This window comes from Rhizophagus irregularis, chromosome 32 (assembly GCF_026210795.1).
Source record: "Rhizophagus irregularis chromosome 32, complete sequence".
NCBI classification, from domain to species: domain Eukaryota; kingdom Fungi; phylum Glomeromycota; class Glomeromycetes; order Glomerales; family Glomeraceae; genus Rhizophagus; species Rhizophagus irregularis.
This window is the reverse complement of record NC_089460.1, coordinates 1,103,612-1,123,405: the sequence shown is the minus strand read 5'-3', so window position 1 is coordinate 1,123,405 and position 19,794 is coordinate 1,103,612. Positions and strand designations below refer to the sequence as shown.

At 31.0% G+C, this 19,794-nt stretch overlaps 2 protein-coding genes across 2 annotated transcripts; both read right to left on the bottom strand.

The window, feature by feature from the left end:
• Window positions 1–5,275: 5,275 nt before the first annotated feature.
• OCT59_023042 (uncharacterized protein) lies at window positions 5,276–5,773 on the bottom strand (the record flags this gene model as incomplete). The annotated part of the gene is made up of 1 exon (XM_066150517.1): window positions 5,276–5,773. One exon carries the CDS (start codon window positions 5,771–5,773, stop codon window positions 5,276–5,278), a length of 498 nt encoding a protein of 165 aa, XP_066006541.1.
• Window positions 5,774–12,981: 7,208 nt separating this feature from the next.
• On the bottom strand, window positions 12,982–14,102 carry OCT59_023041 (uncharacterized protein; the record flags this gene model as incomplete). Its single annotated transcript, XM_066150516.1, has 5 exons — window positions 12,982–13,274; window positions 13,401–13,460; window positions 13,591–13,697; window positions 13,803–13,966; window positions 14,028–14,102. 5 exons carry the CDS (start codon window positions 14,100–14,102, stop codon window positions 12,982–12,984), a joined length of 699 nt encoding a protein of 232 aa, XP_066006540.1.
• Between the last annotated feature and the right edge of the window lie 5,692 nt (window positions 14,103–19,794).

Sequence of the window (19,794 nt, the reverse complement as noted above, 5' to 3'; positions counted from 1 at the left end):
CTTAGGATTTCTGATATCCAACTTCCTTCTTCGGTGTTTACCCTTTATATTGATGGTTCCTTCCTTTCTCCTCCTAGTCATCCGGCATCCTCGATGGCTTATGCATGGACTGCTATAGATCCTGATGGATTTATTTTGGAATCCCATTATAATATCATCTCTTCCATTTTTCCTTCTGCTTTACGTTCAGAAGTTTTTGCTTTATTGCACGGATTAGACTCCCTTCCTCGGAATTCAAAAATTACTGTCGCCACTGATTGTGCTCAATTACTTTCTTTATGGTTTTTGTACTTTACAGAAACTTACCATTTTTAATTAATATAGAATCGATATCGTTAAGTTTATCTTAACGGTATCATTTCGATATCATTTTGATATCATTTCAATATCGATTCAATATTGATATGATATCGAAATAAAGTATTATCACTTTAATATCATTTCGATATTAAATCAATATCAAAATGATATCAAAATGATAATTAAAATGATATCGAAATGACATCTTTAAATTAAACTTAAAGATGTTGTTTCGATATCATTTCTATTATCATTTCGATATCATTTCGATATTGATTTAATATCGAAATGATATCAAAGTGATAATACTTTATTTCGATATCGTATCGATATTGAATCGATATTGAAATGATATCAAAATGATATCAAAATGATATTACTTGAAAACTTAAAGTTTCTGTAAAGTATGTGAATGCTCCTTTTATTCCCAGAATGCTTAAAGAATCCAACCACCCTTTGTGGTCCTCCATACGCACTATTATGTTGCAAAAGAATCTGGATGTTACCTTGATCAAGGTTCCTGCTCATGCTGACGACCCTTTGAATAATCATGTGGATACATTAGCCAAAGCCGCTCATACTGACTCACATCTTTCTTCTTGTCCACCATCGGAATTGATGGCTCCTTGCATTTTACAATTTAATTCCTTATCTGTGGATATGAATATCCGGAAATTTATTAGAGATATTTTTGACGCCAAAAGTCTTTTAACTCTTGCTGTATTACCAAGATTTAATTCTTATTCTTCAACTTCTGATATTGATTGGGCTTGCACCAAATTTTGTCTCAATAACAATAAGCATTTTGTCTCTCATCGGAATGGCCGTTCCGAGTTTTGTGGTTTCCGTATCAAGCTACTTTTAGATATGCTTCCAACGCTTACAACTCTTCAGAGACGAAAACCTCATCTTTATAATCCGGATTGGCTTTGTCCTCAATGTAACTCTTCTCCTGAGACTTTAGACCACTTGTGGACTTGTCCTTACATTTTACCGGAATTTAGCCCTTTACAAACTTTTAAAACATTACTATTGGCTCTTCGGACTACTTATCTTGATAATTTCCTTTCCGCATCATCTTTAATACCTGTACCGGACTCTTTTGCTGCTGAATTTACGGCTCTTAATTGTTGGGATTGTGACCCTCCTTCAATTTCCTGCCTGCGACTCACAAGAGGACTTATACCGATATCTTTGACTGAATTTCTTGGAAATTATTTTTCTTCACCTACCATATGGTCTATCTTAGATACACCTTTGCACGACTTTCATTTTGACCTTTATGTTCAAATCTGGTTGTGCCGATCCATTTTCTTTCATCATTGGGAATTAGCTCAAGGCATTACAAAAAAAATGAAATCGTCAGCTCTTGGGCCTTCTTCTATTCTTCAACCTTCCTCTAACATTCCTCTTGACTCTTCGACACCTTCCTTGGCGACAGCTTCCTTGGATTCCTGGGTTTCTTGGGTTTTCTCTTCTATAATCCGTGGGGGATCTTGGATTTCGCATTTGGATTTTTGGCGCCGCTTAACAGTTCAGCCTCTACTTAGGATTTCTTTTTGGTAATGGATTGGATCTTAGGACATGCTGGATAGTTGACTCACACTGGCCTTCGGGTAAAGATGGGGTATGCGTTTCTGTAATAGTTTAGTTTTTCTTTACTTAATTTTATTTTGTTTAGATTTCTTTACTTGTATGAATCGTGAAGCTAGTTCTTTTTATTTTTTATGTTTATTTTCTATATTTAATATTTGTAATATTGTTCGATTTGTTTATTGTACTTTTCATTTAAATTTAATAATAAAAGATAAAGTCATAAGACTGTTTGCTCATAATCACCAAATATGGACTGTCCCAAATGTGTGACTATAAAGAGAGTTGACTGTATTGAATTCATCAATAACTTTAACAGTTAACGTAAATCAACATAAATCTTTATCAAATTAAAACAAATGATAATTACGATATTTTACCTTTAATTATGATTAAAATGTGCAAATTTATTTGATAGCTCCCATAATAATTTCTCTCAATAATGCATCTATAATGAAAAAATACTACATAAATAAATTGCTACAGTCAACTCTCTTTATAGTCACACATTTGGGACAGTTCATAATTGGTGATTATAAAAAGATGTGACTATATAAAAAATTTCTTATATTTGTATATCATAATTCCGGCCAAAAATTAATATAATTTTAGCCAGAATTATACTTAAAACTTTATTGTATCGTAACCTCGCCAATATTAATCGTAGAGAGATGATCTTACCGCCATTCGATTCGTCTTGATGAGACGGTTCTAATGGTATAAAATACGTCGAAATCAAATCACTAGATTAATTTCCAAAATTAAAAAAATACTAATGGTTTTTGTGTAATAACTCTGCCAAAATTGATCCTAGAAAGACGATCTTACTACCATTCGATTCGTCTTGATGAGACGAATCTAATGGTATAAAATACATCGAAATTCAATCACTAGATCAATTTCCGAAATTAAAAAATATTAAATGGTTTTTAAGTAATAACTCCGTCAATATTAATCACAGAGAAATGAGCTTGTCACCATTCGATTCGTCTCGATGAGGCGATTCCAACGAGCTATAAATCGTCTTTTTTTACAATCACTAGGTACCGAGAAATCTAGCAAAATGTTAAATGGCGCAGTAAACGTAAATCAAGAAATATTATAATGCCGATGTTTAACATTTTGTTGAATAACTCGTCAGCCAGTGATCAGAAAAGGATAAAACTAGGGTTGGTCACCCTATCTCGGTGGTTAGTCACTGAGACCCTCATTAAGCCTGAGTATGGTGAGGTCGCAGGTTCGATTCCCATGACTACGGAAATAAAAAGAATTTTACTGCGGACGCTACAACCAATAGCGTGAAGGTACAGGGATTAGTGTAGTTGGAGTGCATCATGGTGAATTAGTGTGTACGGTTAGGCCGCACATTTCAACTAAGGGTCATGGTGTCCTTCTAACGTTCCCTATGAGGCCATTGGTATGTGCGCAGTCCTGTCTTTGAGGTCACTACTATACCTTGGGGGGGAGACTTCCTGTTCAGGTGGTCTTCTCGCGATATGCTGGGGTCGAGTAATGGCTGGATGGTCGTCCTAGATGGTAAAGCTGAGGGTGCAATGTCTTAGTGGTAGTTTGACCTTCTGTTAGGTCTTAGACCAACCAAGGTGTTTGTGCACAGAACAGGTAGCATGGTTATGGGGTTCGATTCCCCACTTCTTGGGTCAAGTTGGTGATCCTGGTGGTTGATACCCACCATAAGCAGGGGTGATCCTGGACAGAAGCTTGCTACTTCCTGTCCGAGTGGTCACTACAAAGTATACCACTTGGGATAAACAACTGTACTATCGGTGCTAGGTAATCGCGGGCTGTAGTGGCCTTTGAGTGAGACTTAGTATCTAAAATGGTGGTATGGAAGGGTACTAGATGGTTGATGTTACCTGTCGAAAGTCCTCCATGAAAGTAAATGCTCTCTAAAGGTCGTTAAATAAATTGAGTATCAGTATCATGCAATGGATATAGGATGAGTAGGCGGTGTGTACCTAGCTTCAGATCGCATTTATAATGGCCCGATGGAGGATGTTTCTATAGTGGTGCTGTTACTGAGAATTAAGTACTCGGTATAATGGTTGCCCATTGAAGATGATAGGACACAGACCCGAGATTAGTCTCATAAGAGGCAATGGGTGGTCTGGCCGTAAACATTAGCAAAAGAAAAGGATAAAACTCGGATGCTACAACCAATAGCGTGAAGGTACAGGGATTAGTGTAGTTGGACTGCATCATGGTGAATTAGTGTGTACGGTTAGGCCGCACATTTCAACTAAGGGTCAGGTCACAAGGTCCTTCTAATGTTCCCTATGGAAGCCATTGGTATGTGCGCAGTCCTGTCCTTAAGGTCACTACTATACCTTGGGGGGACTTTCTGTTCAGGTAGTCACTCCACGATACCACTTGGGGTCAGTAATGGCTAGATGGTCGTCCTAGATGGTAAAGCTGAGGGTGCAATGTCTTAGTGGTAGTTTGACCTTCTGTTAGGTCTTAGACCAACCAAGGTGTTCATGCACAGAACAGGTAGCATGGCAGGGCTCGATTCCCCACTTTCTTCTGCCCTCTGCTGCGATCCCCTGGAGGTGATACCCACCATAAAGGGCGATCCTGGACAGAAGCCTGCTACTTCCTGTTTGAGTGGTCACTACAAAGTATACCACTTGGGGTAAACAACTGTACTATCGGTGCTAGGTAATCGCGGGCTGTAGTGGCCTTGTTTTGGTGAGACTTAGTACCTAAAATGGTGGTATGAAAGTGCTTAGATGGTTGATGTTACCTGTCGAAAGTCCTCATGAAAGTAGATGCTCTCTAAAGGTCGTTAAATAAATTGAGTATCAGTATCATGCAATGGGTATAGGATGAGTAGGCGGCATGTACGCAACCCCAGAATCGCCTATAATGGCCCGATGGGGGATATCTATAGTGGTGCTGTTACCTGAGGAATTAAGTACTCGGTATAATGGTTGCCCATTGAAGATGATAGGACACAGACCCGAGATTAGTCTCATAAGAGGCAATGGGTGGTCTGGCTGTAAACATTAGCAAAGAAAAGGATAAAACTACCACCATTCGATTCGTCTCAGTGAGACGATTCTAACAAGCTATGATACATCTTTGTACGATTATTAGATGCCAAGTTATTTAATATATTCTTTATATAACTGTGATTATAAACGGTTCTTTTTAATATAAGATTTTTGAGGATAAGTATGATAGTGACTATAGATAGATTGTGACTATATAGGATAAATTTTAATAATAAAGTGTTTTGAACATTCAACTGGTGTGACTATATAGTAGAATGTGACTATAACGGAAGTGACTATAAAGGGAGTTGACTGTATACCAAATTATCAAATATACTTCTAATTAATAAACCAAACCTATTCTTTAACCTTTAGAAAATATTAACTTTTTTTGGTTTTGAAATAGAAATTTCAACATTATCAAATAGATAAAAAAGAGCCCTATTTTTATATTTAAAAATCTCTATTATTGCCAATTTTTTTTTACTACCTCCATCTTTAAGTGTCTGTCGAAAAAAATTTGTAACTTGTTGGTGATTTTTCTTTTCAACTGAAGCACAAGAAAATGCCTTAACACTCCATCGATTATATTTTTCCATAAACTCAGCCATATGATAAACAAGAACATATATATATAGAGTGATTGCACTCAATTTATACAATCCTTTTTCAATACGTGTTGAATTTGGTATTGCTCTATCTGAAGTTAAAAATAATTCTAACCAGTCTTCATTATAATCCTTTGATTTAAGATTAAGATAAAGTTGGTAAAACATATTCCATAATTCCCAAATTTTTCTTGCTTTTGAAGATAGCAATATTCGATTTAAATTAAAATTTTTTAAAACATTTAACTTGTCATCTCCCATTAACAGTCAGTGTGCATGTCCTAAGGTTGCTTGCCGAAACCTGTTTGGCCTAATGCCGAAAGGTGAAACCTCTTATATAGTGCCGAAACGCCGAAACGCCGAAACTGCGAAACCTGTCAAAATTGCGAAACTGCCGAAACATGCCGAAACCTCTATAATAGGTTTCTCCGTAGTTTCGGCATAGTTGATCATAAGATTTGCATATAGTTACGCCAAGTTACACCAATTAATAATATAATTTAGATGATCAAATAATCTACAGATAAAAGATTAAACTTCAATATTTTACCGTCGTCTTAAGTTCTTCTAAGCTTTATCTAGTGTTAGAATTTTCATTTCTAACTCCCATATTAATATTATGATATTACACGTTTTTACAGTTTTTTTTTAAGGGGCTTATATTCATTAAAGGAAAATGCGTAACATGCATTTAATAAACCCAATTCCGTCATCTCCTTTAACACTGAACTAAAGTTTCTTTTACTTTCTTCCGTTTTCTTAATAATAATATTAATAATAAACTGTTTCAAATGACTGATCACATAGAAGATTCACCCATTAAAATGAAAAATAGAGGAGGTCGGCCACCTAATAGCATTTGGGAAGATATTAATAAAGGAGAAGCTGTTGGTTCTAGCTAAATTTGCCGCCTCCTGCAAGTACTGTAAGAATACATGGTCACGCGGTGAAGTTTCAAAGCTCGAAGAGCATCTTTCAAACCATTGTCCAGATGCGCCAGCAGCAGTTGTTAGAAGGTATATGACTAAAGTAATGGAACGGCAAGATAAGTCCAAGTCATCCAAAAAAGAAAATACTCTGAAGGTCAAAGTAACACACTGATTACCATGATTCAACAGAGCTTAACGAACAAAGATGTACACGAATTAATCGTGCATTAGTTAAATTTTTTATTGCGTGCGGAATTGCGTTTAGAGTAGTGGAACATCCCTTTTTCATCAATTTTATAAAAGAGCTTAATGCCGGGTACAATACACCAACAAGGGAAGTATTAGTAAATCAACTACTTGAACGTGAATTAGCTCAAGTGAACTTCAAAGTTAATTCTGAGCTTGAAAAGGAAACGAATTTAACGTTAGGTTTGTTAAATTAAATAGGCTATCATACGTCATTTTTATTTAATCTTACTTACTATATAATATTAATTTATAATTTAGCCTTTGATGGTTGGACGTCTGGTACACATCGTTCAATTTGGAACTTCATTGTAATGACTCCGTCGCGTAAAGAATATCTTTATCAACTTTCTGATTTGTCTGAAAATTCGCACACTGCAGAATATCTAGTTACGGTAATTGAAAAGGTTATAGAAGGTATTGGAGAAGATCGAATATGTGCTGTAGTTTCCGATAATGCGGCCAATGTTCGTAATGCACGAAAAATTATACATGAGAATCATCCAAAGATTGAGAATGTGCGATGCGTTGCACATTCTATCAATTTAATTGCATGCGACATCGTCGAGGAGAAGTTTGGGGAACGTTTATTAAAACGTGTTAATATTTTGACAACCTTTTTTAGAAGTTCTCATCAGGCTAATGCAAAACTTGCTCAAATAATTAAAGAAAAAGGAATTAGTGGAGGAGGATTAAAATTATATTGCAAGACACGCTGGACTACTGCTAGTGAATCCGTAAATTCAGTAATAAATTTGGAATCAGCACTAGAAGAAATGGCCAGGCGATCACGATAAAGTGCTAACAAATGATAAAATAAAACCGATTATTCAATCGAGAAATTTTTTTTCAAATTTACGAGTTCTTGGATTTGTTCTGGATCCTCTAAGAAAAGCGGTACTTTCATTAGAATCGAGAAGAGCTACACTTGCAGATTGTTTCCGAGCTTGGCAAGACTTGCAGCTACATTAAAAAAGTTACCCAAATCATTAAATCCTGCATTCCGAAGTCATTGTATCAAAGTAATAAATGAAAGATTTGATGAATTCGATGATGATAAGTATATTACTTGTTTTTTTATGGATCCCAGATTTAGAAACGCGCCACTTAAAAAATGCGCCCTCATGAGAATTATCAAATGTGCAGCTTCAATCGGGAAAAATTTAGGTTTCGACCGTTACGAAGCTGAAACTTTATGCGATCAAATACAGAAATATATTAATGAGCAAGAGCCATTTGACCTAGATATCGGTTTTGCTAAAGATAATCCCGTGAATTGGTGGAAATATATTAATACCGAACCAGAACCAGATGTCCTGCCAAGAATTGCAAGTTATCTATTTGCAATATGTCCTAACTCAGCAACTTGCGAACGTGGATTTTCGACTTTAGGATGGCTATTTCATAAACGTCGCTTAAATCTTAATGTGGATAAACTAGAATCCATGTGCAAATTAATTTTGTATTGGAAATCCAATTCAAAAACTGAACTTGGATTTTATGGAATTGATCAAAAAAAGAATACTCGTCTTAGTGATGATGAGATCAATATACGTATTGCAGAAGCTTTTGCAGAAGATGACGATGAGGAATATAATGAGGAGCAAGCTTCTACTCAGAGATTAACTACAAGCGGCGAAACAATACCCGAAGACAATTGCCGTGTAGTAATCGAAAGTCTATGGATTGATCAATTTGTTAATTTATCGCATGATTCAATTACTAGTGAAATCGGCGATATTCCAAGAGATATATTGGATGATTCAGATGAAAATAATGCGGAAGATGATGAAGTTGATGATAGTGGTAATAACAAGAGACCCGGAGAAGGTGACTATGATTATGATATAGATGATGTATTAGGTATGGATGACGGTGATAATAATGACGATAATTATGATGATAATGAGGAATAATAATAATGAGAAATAATTACAATAGTTAATCCAATGAGAATTAATTCTAATATCATGTGATTTAAATAATGATACTATTTAGGAAATAAATGATGTAATTATGCAGGGCAAAATATTCGCGATCAAAGTCCAGTTAACATATAATTATGCAGGCAATGCAGGCAATTGTAATTTTATATTATATTTTAAAACATTGCAATTTAATTAAGGAATAAGGATAAGCATATTATATTTTAAAAATAGTGCAATTTAATTAAGGAATAAGGATAAGCATATTATATTTTAAAAATAGTGCAATTTAATTAAGGAATAAGGATAAGCATATTATATTAGAATCAATAAGTTTTAAGGACTTCGTTAATTAAATTTATTACATTAGATCAATAAATTTTAAGAACTGCGTTACAAAAAAAAATTTAGAACTGCGTTAATTAAATTTATTACATTAGAATCAAAACTGTGTTTATTTTGTTACAAATACTTTAATTATGTAGAATGTTATTATGTTCATCAGTTCATGTTTTAAACATTATAACGAATTTTAAAATTATTATAAATATTATGAAATTTGAATTTTTTTTTCGCAATTCAAAACCAAATTGTATTTTAATTTTCAAATTGTATTTAATTTTCAAATTTCAAGTTACGAAAAAATCATAAAAATAAAAAATGGCAGCATTAGTACCTTTTGTCCCACCGCCACCACCAGTATTCCAATGGACGATTAACGCAGCTAGGCAATTAATCGCGGAGCGGAGAAACTTACATCAGCAATTCGAAAGAATTGCAAACCGTCATCATGTAAATGCATGGACAATAATAGCAAATAGGGTGTTCGTTGCAACGGGATTTGCAGCGACACCCAGGCAATGCCAAACAAAATGGAATGCCCTCAAACGAGGTTATGAAAACCTCAGTAGGATAATAAATAATAATGATGACGACATTCCTATTATAAGCCCAAATAGTTTCGATAGAGCGTGTTTTGCTGATATGAACGATGAATTCTGGTTACAAACCGGTAATTATTATTAATTATTATTTTAAATTAATTTTATTTAGGCAATTCATTCAATTCATTAATATTTTTATTGGATTTTAGATCTGTTTAGACGAGAGTATCGACGGCAGCATGCTGCGCATGATCGACGTCGATATGAATATAGATTGCGAAGGGAAAGAAGAAGGTCGCGATCTAGGTCTCGATCAAGAAGTAGATCAAGAAGTAGAGATAGAAGACGAGATAGAAGTAGAGATAGAAGACGAGATAGAAGTAGAGATAGAAGACGGGACAGAAGTAGAGATAGAAGAAGAGGTAGAAGCAGGTCCCCACATAGAAGATAAAGATATTATTAAATTTTAATTTTTATTATATTTTTAATCGTGTATTTTATTAGTTTAATATTAAATATTATAAAATAAATATTTACATACAAAAAATCATATTGTCTTTAATCTTTATTCTTATAAATTGTTTAAATGCCGAAACTCTAATTAAATCATATAGAAAGTATTGCCGAAACGCCGAAACAGTTTCGGCAAGTTACGGCAGTTTCGCGATTTTGATAGGTTTCGCAGTTTCGGCATTTCTTGATGATTTCGCGAAACTAGTTTCGGCAGTTTCGCGTACGCCATTCTGCCGAAACCCTCTAGTTTCGGCAAGCAACCTTAGCATGTCCCCTGATTAGGTTGTATAACATTTTTAATTAAGAGATCTGCATGCTGCATATCATAGTAAAAAATCTAAAAACATATAGAAAACCGCAAAATTCAACAACTTTCCATTCATTTGTAACAGAATATTACATCATATCATGTGATATAAAGTGATTAGGTTTATTATTTGAGGTATGTTAATATTGTTCGCGTTTATTTTGACATAAATTGTTTCCTCTTTAAAAGAATCTTAACGTCAAAGTTTGCTTAAATTTCAATTTATTGATTTGAAGACTTATGAAATTACTTTTGAAGAAAAACTATTTTATGTTATAATAGTTAAAAAATATTTTTAGAAGAAACTGAAGAAGATTTTGATACGAACTTTCTAAGTTAGAAATATTTAAATTTAATGAAAAAATTATATTAACGCACAAAATGCACTTGAACAAGAAGTTGTAGATTATTCAAGTGATGAAAATAAAGAAGAATTTGGTAAATATAAAAACCAAGAAGTTCCTTCACTTTTATTAACGGCTGTTGAAGATGTAAATGAACTTGCATATATTGTAGACTTAATCCACCCATGAATACAAATTTTTTATCATGTATTTTATTTAATTATTTAGATAATAAATTGCAAATTTATGGTTAAACTAGACTAAAATTCAAAAAAAAAAGAAGTAACAATTGACTTTTTAAATTATTGTTGAGTCAATATCATTAGCATCAAATTCAAATGCAGAAAATTCTAATCAAATTATTTTTATTAAACTAACAGGTACCCTTTAAGGCTTTAACCAGTGTGCGTACCAATATACTTGATATCACAAGTAATAATTATAAATAAAGATGACTTGCCAACAAAAAGTCAAGACAAGCTCGTTGTGAAACTAAATCTAAAGAAAAAAGGCTTTTAGAATCATTGGTGACTTGTTCTAAATATTTAAATAATTAATAAATAACAAGTATAGGCATTAGAAAATGAATGATAAAAATCAAATTTTATTAATAAATATCTCGTCATAGATATAATAAAACAATAATTATGAATAATTTTATATTTAATTGTTATACTACTTTAAATAAATTTAATTTTTAATAGAAGGAGTCTTCAAAGTTTCATTATATAAAAACATAATAGCATTTTTCGCTAAAAAGTCCTATTGTATGTAGTTTTTTAAAATAGTTACGCCAAAAAGATTGCTAAAAACAAAGTTTGTTGGGTACTTTTTTTTTTAATTTAAAAGTTGGTAGGAAAAGAATCTTGGGTTTTAGTGTCAAAAATAAGTAAATTTACTGATAGAATAAAATTTCACAGAAAAGTAGAATGGGTCAAACTTTTACTTATTTTGATAGAAGAATTACTATTGAAAAAATTATATTAAGAGTGAAAACTGATTATATTGTGGCTTAGAACGAAAGTCTTCAGTGAGATATCTTAGACAAATGTTACACAAGAATTTTTAATATGATCGGCAATGTAAAATGGACATGCACACTGACTGTTAAAGACATATGATTATATGTATTAAACCCAGTTTCTTTCCAAAATTGAAAATGTACACTAATGCGACTCATTTCCTGCATAATTTCATTAAGGCATACATAAAGTTGCCTGCCGAAATTAGGGAGTTTCAGCATGTCGAAATTGTCGAAACTATTTTGACATTTCAACATTGGCTCTCTGATTTGTCAAAATGCTGAAATAGTTTCGACATGTCAAAATTGTCGAAACCTAAAAATATTATATTTCATATAATAACTCGGCATTCAATGATCGTAAAAAGATGCACTATAGCTCGTTAGAATTGTCTCATAACGACGAGTCAAATGGTGGTTAGATCGTCTTTCTACAATTACTGGATGCCGAGATATTAAGTGAAATGTCAAAAATCAGCATTTTGTATTTTGCGATACTGCACTGTTTGATGTTTCACTTAATAACTCGGCATCCAATGATCGTAGAAAGATGCACCATAGCTCGTTGGAATAGTCTCATAACGACGAGTCGAATGGTGGCTAAATAATCTTTTTATGATCACTGGATGTCGAGATAATAGGCGAAACGTCAAACGACGCAGTATCGCAAAATACAAAATGCTGATTTTTGACGTTTCATTAAATATCTCGGCATCCAGTAATCGTAGAAAAACGATCTAACCACCATTCTACTCGTCGTTATGAGACGATTCTAACGAGCTATGGTATATCTTTCTACGATCATTGGATGCCAAGTTATTAAGTGAAACATCAAATGGTGCAGTATTGCAAAATACAAAATGCCAGTTTTTGACGTTTCGCTCAATATCTCGGCATCCAGTAATCGTAGAAAGACGATCTAACCACCATTCGACTCGTCGTTATGAGACGATTCCAACGAGCTATGGTGCATTTTTCTACGATCATTGGATGCCGAGTTATTACGTGAAACATAATATTTTTAGGTTTCGATAATTTTGACATGTCAAAACTATTTCAGCATTTCGGCATTTTGACAGGTATTAGTTTCGACATTTTGACAATGGCTTGTAGAGTTTCGGCAGGCAACTTTAGGCATACATCATCAAATTGATCGCATTCTTTTAGTTTTGCCAAAAGTAAGTTCCAAAAATGATTCCATATTCGAAGCATAATATGAAGTTTATCTGGAATCTAATTTTCTAGTGGAATCATATAGAAAAGGGGTTTTTTGGTATGTTTAGAATATTTGTTAGTTTTTTCAATCTTTTTGCTTATTTTCCAATTTTTTTTGATTATGATTACTTTGGTCATGTTTGGAAATTTGACACCAGGAACAGAAAAAATTTGAATTTGGTGAATTGAATCCAAGGTAAATAGATAAAAATTTCCAATTTGAGCTAAAATAAAATTCAAATTTCCAAATAATTTCATTAATTTTAAGGCCATAATTTTTAAGATCATCCAATTCTTGGATGAAAGGCGTTATTATAACTTCAAAAAGTTCATACTTTTCTACACCAGGAAAAAGAATAACTGTGTAATGACCATCCCCTGAAATACGTAAATGAATTATTGGATCATTTGTATTCAATATTCCATTAAGTATGTGAATTGGTACAATATATGATAAAATATCTTATACACTGCGATATCCATCATTTTTGATATTATGGATACCTTCAATTACTTCTGGATCAAAAATATCTGAATTTTCAGCAAAAATTAATTCATCTTGCACTGAAATAGTTGGAATATTAATAATAGTATGGAATTTTTCTATTTATATTTTTTGTTATTTTATGTTTTTGATCTGAAACTGCCTATTCACGTTTCAAGTTAGATTTTATTGCAGCTAAAGCTCAGTAACCTTCACGAGTAATATAATTTTTATTAATTACTTTTACCATTAAAGTGAGCTTTTCTTCATTCTCTTTATCATGTCTTGCTTTATAATTGATTTGAAAATCCATACTACTAACATTATACGAAACTTTTTTAAGAACAACTTGATTTTCACCATAAAACTTAACTCCTTCATCTTGAATATGTTGTTTCAATTGATATCCAAATTTTTGTTACCTTTTGAGTATTGTTGATTTGCTACAAAATTCAATTGATTTTAATAATCTTAATTTTCTTAATGGAAGACAACAGTTCTCTCTAGCTTTTCTTAATGTTTTCAAGTAGATTCCAAAAATATGCATTCCTAATATTAATGTTTTTTCGTTATTTGGAAATAGCTTCTAAAAAGATTTTAAATTTTAGAAGTCTGAATAACAACAACAAAATTTAATAGAACATTACTTTTATAATTGCATTTGCTGCTGCTGTTAAAGATGTATTTGAATGAACCTCTTCTGAGAAATTCACACCATACATAATTTTAAAAAAAGGTTTGTTTTCTATGTAATTAATGAAACACTTTATGGTTCATTTATTCTTACCACGACTCCAGGTAGTTTTAATACAATAGCAGTCTAGAATTTTGTATTTATTTTTTACTTGGGTATAAGCTAAAACTGGAGGCTGAGGATATAGACCTTCTTGTATAACTGTATAATAATAGCTTCAATTTCTATCAGTATATAATATGTTATTTGCATTTGGGTACTATTCAGTATTTTTTTTAGAAACTTTTTTACAAATTTTTTTAGTTTTTGATTTTAGCATTATTTCAACAATAATTGTAAAAATATATAAGGATATTTGAAAATAAAATATATAAGTTAGGACCCCAGATATCTAATATAAAGGTCATAATGAACTTTTGGCCAAAAACACCACTTTTTGCTGAAACTCAAAAAATTGTTTTTTATAAATATCTCAGCATCTAGTGATTCAATTTTAATGAACTTTCTTTATTTTGTAGCCCTCATTTAGCTCTACAATTTAAAAAAAAGTTCATAAAAATTGGATCACTAAATACTGAGATATTTACAAAAAACGATTTTTTGAGCCCCTGAAAAATGGGCCAATCTGCCAAAAGTATAACTTATGACCTGTTTTGGAGATATCCAGGGTCCTTATAAGTTGATAAAAATAAAATTACGAAAAGCCTCTCCTCACTGGTCAAAATAGTCCAAATCGGCTAAAATTCAGCCAGCCAATTTTAGGCTGATTTATGGTCTAATGCTAGTCGAACTTTAGCTGATTTTTTGGCTTGAAATTTTGGCCAAAATTCAGTTAACATTCAGAACAATTTCAGATAGCAAATTTTAGTGAATAGTTTTTCAAATGTTACTTAATTTATATTGCAAATTTGTACTAAACTTATTTACTAATATTCAGCTACAACTCATTTTATTTGATATTCGCAATAAAATCACAACTTTATTTATAAATGCATATTACAAATAAGTATTGCTAATTTACAATTCCACAATCACATAATTCATGTATTCGTATATATTTACGAATCTTGATCTTTTGGAAACCCACTGAAACTATAAAAAAAAAGAACGGTTAGTAATCGTTTCATAATATTAAAAAAAAAGCAAAAAAACCCAAGATTCTACTTATGAATCTTTGGTTTTTTCTGTTTATCGGAACCCACCTGAGACACCAAACCTATAAAAAAGAAGAAAAAAAAGCAGTTATTAATAACCGTTCATAATAATATTAAAAAAAAATAAAAAATAAACCAAGATTCATACTTACGAATTTTGGTTCCACTTTTTCTAAAGATCCTGAAACCTACAAAAAAAAAGAACGGTTATTAGTAAACCATTTGTAGTAATAAAAAATAAAAATAAAAAATAAAAAAAAAACCAAAATTCGTATTTACTTATGAATCTTGGTTTTCCGTTGTTCTTTGAAAGCCCATTGAACCTAAAAAAATAAAATAAGAATGGTTATCAGTAACTGTTTGTTAATATTATAAAAAAAAATAAAAATAAAACCAAGATTTGTACTTACAAATCTTAGTTTTTTCCATTTTTCAGAAGACACTGACCTAAAAAAAAGAAAAAGAACGGTTAGAAACTGTTTGTAATAATAAACAAAAATAAAAAAATAAAGATTTATACTGAATCTTTAGTTTTTTCCGTTCCTTAGAAAAATGGAAATCCATCTAAACCTATAAAAAAAAATCAAGGGAACGGTTAATAACCATTCCATAACATTAAAAAAAAAGATTCATAAGTATAATACTTACGAATCTTAAAGGTTCTCCTTTTTTTATTCTTCAGAAGTCCACCAGAACCTATAAAAAAAGAAAAGAACGTTTATTAGTAACCGTTCATTAATAAAATTAAAAAAAAAAATTATAAAGTAAAGATTTGTACTTACGAATCTTTATCTTTGAATATTCATTTTTCAGAAGTCCACCCGAATCTAAAAATAAAGATAAGAACGGTTATTAGTAACTGTTCATTAATAACATTAAAAAAAAGAAAAAAAAGTAAAGATTCATATTTACGAATCTTTATCTTTGGGTTTTCATTCGTCAGAAGCCCACCGCACCTAAAAAATAAAGAAAAGAACGGTTATTAGTAACCATTCATTAATAACATGAAAAAAAAGAAAAAAAAGTAAAGATTCGTATTTACGAATTTTTATCTTTGGATTTTTGTTCATCAGAAGCCCACCCAAATCTAAAAAATAAAGAAAGGAACAGTTAATAAGTAACTGTTCTAAAATGATAAAAAAAAACAAAAAAAATTATAAAGATTCATACTTAGCGAATCTTTACCTTTGGATTTTTATTTTTCTAAGCCCACCCTAATCTAAAAAATAAATAAAAGAATGGTTATTAGTAATGTTCGTAATAAAAGAAAAACAAAAAAAATTATAAAGATTCGTATTTACGAATCTTTATCTTTGGGTTTTCGTTCTTCAGAAGTCCACCTGAACCTAAAAAATAAAGAAAAGAACGGTTATTAATAACCGTTCATAATAAAGAAAAATAAAAAAAAAATTATAAAGATTCATACTTACGAATCTTTATCTTTGGATTTTCATTCGTCGAAAGCCCACTGTACCTAAAAAATAAAGAAAAGAATGGTTATTAGTAACCGTTTATTAATAAAATTAAAAAAAAGAAAAAAAAGTATAGATTCATACTTACGAATCTTTATCTTTAGGTTTTCGTTCTTCAGAAGCCCACCCGAACCTAAAAAATAAAAAAAGAAACAGTTATTAGTAACTGTTCATAATAAAGAAAAAACAAAAAAAAATTATAAAGATTCGTATTTACGAATCTTTATCTTTGGGTTTTCGTTCGTCGGAAGCCTACCGCACCTAAAAAATAAAGAAAGGAACGGTTATTAGTAACTGTTCATTAATAAAATTAAAAAAAAAAAGAAAAAAGTAAAGATTCGTACATACGAATCTTTATCTTTGGGTTTTCATTCTTCAGAAGTCACCTGAACAGCCGAACCTAAAAAAAAAAGAAAAAAGAACTGTTCATATTAAAACAAAAATAAAATAAACTCCAAAGTATTTGTACTTACGAATCTTTGAAGTTTCTGTACTTCAGAAACCCACCTGAATGGCTGAACCTAAAAAAAAAAAAGAAAAAAAAACGGTTAGTAACTATTCGTATTAAAAAAAATAAAATAAACTCCAAAGAATTCGTATTTACGAATCTTTGGAGTTTACGTCTTCAAAAGCCCACCCAAAAGCTGAACCTATAAAAAAAAAGTAAAAAAAATGAAAGGGGAAAGGGAAGGAAGAAAAAGGGAAGGAAGGAAAAGGAGAATGAAGGAAGGAAAAGGGAAAGAAGGGAAAATAGGAAAGGGAACGAAGGAAAGAAAAGGGAGGGGAAGAAAAAAATTAAAAAAAGTTTAAAAAAGAATGTATAAGATGATCCTTTTTTAAACTTTTAATACGTGTAATGCGTAATGCATAACGTTTGATTAAATAATTCATATATGTCAAAATTTGGCCGAAATGTGTGACAGATCAGCCGATTTATCACATGACCGAAAGTTTTTATTTTGACCAGTGCCTCTGTAAACAGTTAGAGGCCAATTAATACCTATAAGGGAGAGCCATTACTACTCCCTCTATCTGACAAAAAGATAGTACAATTATAAAAATAATGATTAGATTTATATTATTACAACTATTTCAATATAATTTCATAACAATTTCATATTAAGATATATAAACTATTGCAATAGTATTGCAATACAATTTCATAATAATTTCAATTTATAATTATATTATTAATAATAAATCAATTACAAACATTATTGCAACATAATGTTTAAATTGTTTTGAAATTATAGTTTGTAATACTTTTATTAGCCCTTGTGATATAATCTTTGTAATTAATTGCGAAGTATATAAAAACAATTTCAACCATTACAAAATAAGTTCAGTATTACAAAAGTATAATAAGAATATTATAAAAGTATTTCAAAAAAATAGCCATTTTTAATAAAGTATGTTGTGCTTTTTTCTGTCCTTTCCCTATTAAATATTAATTTATTGAGACGAAAAGTTAGTGCTAAATCAAATTCGTAATAGCAATAGATGGCATTAAAATTGGCTTTGCTGACTCTTTAAGATAATTTTTGTAAAATCACTGTGAGAGATTACTTCTGATAAATTAGGACTGGGAAAACTTATAATAAAGATCACCAGAAAATAGTAAAATGATGATTTTGCCTAAATTAATAAAAATTTTTCTTAAGTAATTAAACTAAAAATCTAACAAATCATACAGAAATGTCTGAAAAATAAAATAAATCATAAATTATTAAATTTTCTGAAAAAAATTTTATAATAATGCGAACCACTTTTTAAAAAATTTACTAATTATGCAAACCACCTTTTTGTATTACACAGAATATATAAAAATCTAAATTGAGTGTATAAATCATGCATTTAACTCTAAACTTAAACAGATAAGTTTAATCTACACATTTTGGTTTCATTAAAAATTGTATATATAAAAAATTCAATGGATTTTACTAGTGTGCCGGGTATTACAGTGACCTCCATTATAAGTTTTCCCAGTTCTGATAAATTGCTATCAATTTCCATTACTTTAGTTGACACTTCATATATATTAAAAAGCTAATAATTTTTCTTCTTTACTCATATTTTTTCAACTGAGTTATTCAAACTGTTTGATACCATTATTTTATCATTTTGAACATCACTCTTTATGGACTGAAGATGCATTGCAACTAGAGCTCTGAATTTGATCTGACGGGTTGACCTGACCCATTGACCTGACATATTTTGGTCAAAAGACATTTCAGCATTTTATATATATAAAAAATGCCAAACTGACCTGAATCAGACGTTTTTTCATTGAAAATAATTACAAAAATATCTTTTTTTATTAAAAATGTTGTGTTTAATTAAAAAAAATAAAAAAAATTTTTTTATTAAAAAACGTCAAACCTGATGTTTTTTATTAATAAAAAAAACAAAAAAAATCGTTTCTTTAATTAAAAAACGTCAAACCTGACATTTTTTATCAAAAGAAATAAAAAAATCATTTCTTTAATTAAGAAAAAACTCTTCCCTGTACCGTTCACGTCCATTTTTCACATAAGAAATAATACGCTTTTTTCTCGTTAATTTACTAGAAAATTAGCAATTCAGTATTAAGATAAAAGTGTTCCTTGTCTCAACCAACATACTTTTTATTATCACTCTTTTCAGTTTGCAAAGGTTCATAAGGGCTTACTAGTCCTTTGTAGAAAAAAATTTGTGGTTTTCTTGCGAAGTTTTCTTCACAAGAAGGCGTAAATACAGTGCACCAATTAGATACAAGATGCTGAATAAAGAAATTTTAGTCGGTTATACTTTTTTCCATCCAAAAAAAGTGAAACAGTACACGGGGCAGATACAATCTACTCTACTTGAAAAGGAAAGTCCTACATCCTTTTATATGTTGTGCCTCAGATCGATTCTTGCCTCAGATTGAAGCTCACGCACCTCAAATTGAGATTGTCATCTGACGTACCTCAATTGCTAATATAAATGAGCTATAATTAAACATCAAATTTTCCAATTTTAATATATTTTTAAGTACTAAGTAAACTTATTTATCATTATTTTAAGTATACAATCCTATAATTTCAGATTAATTGGAATCATACTTATTAAATAT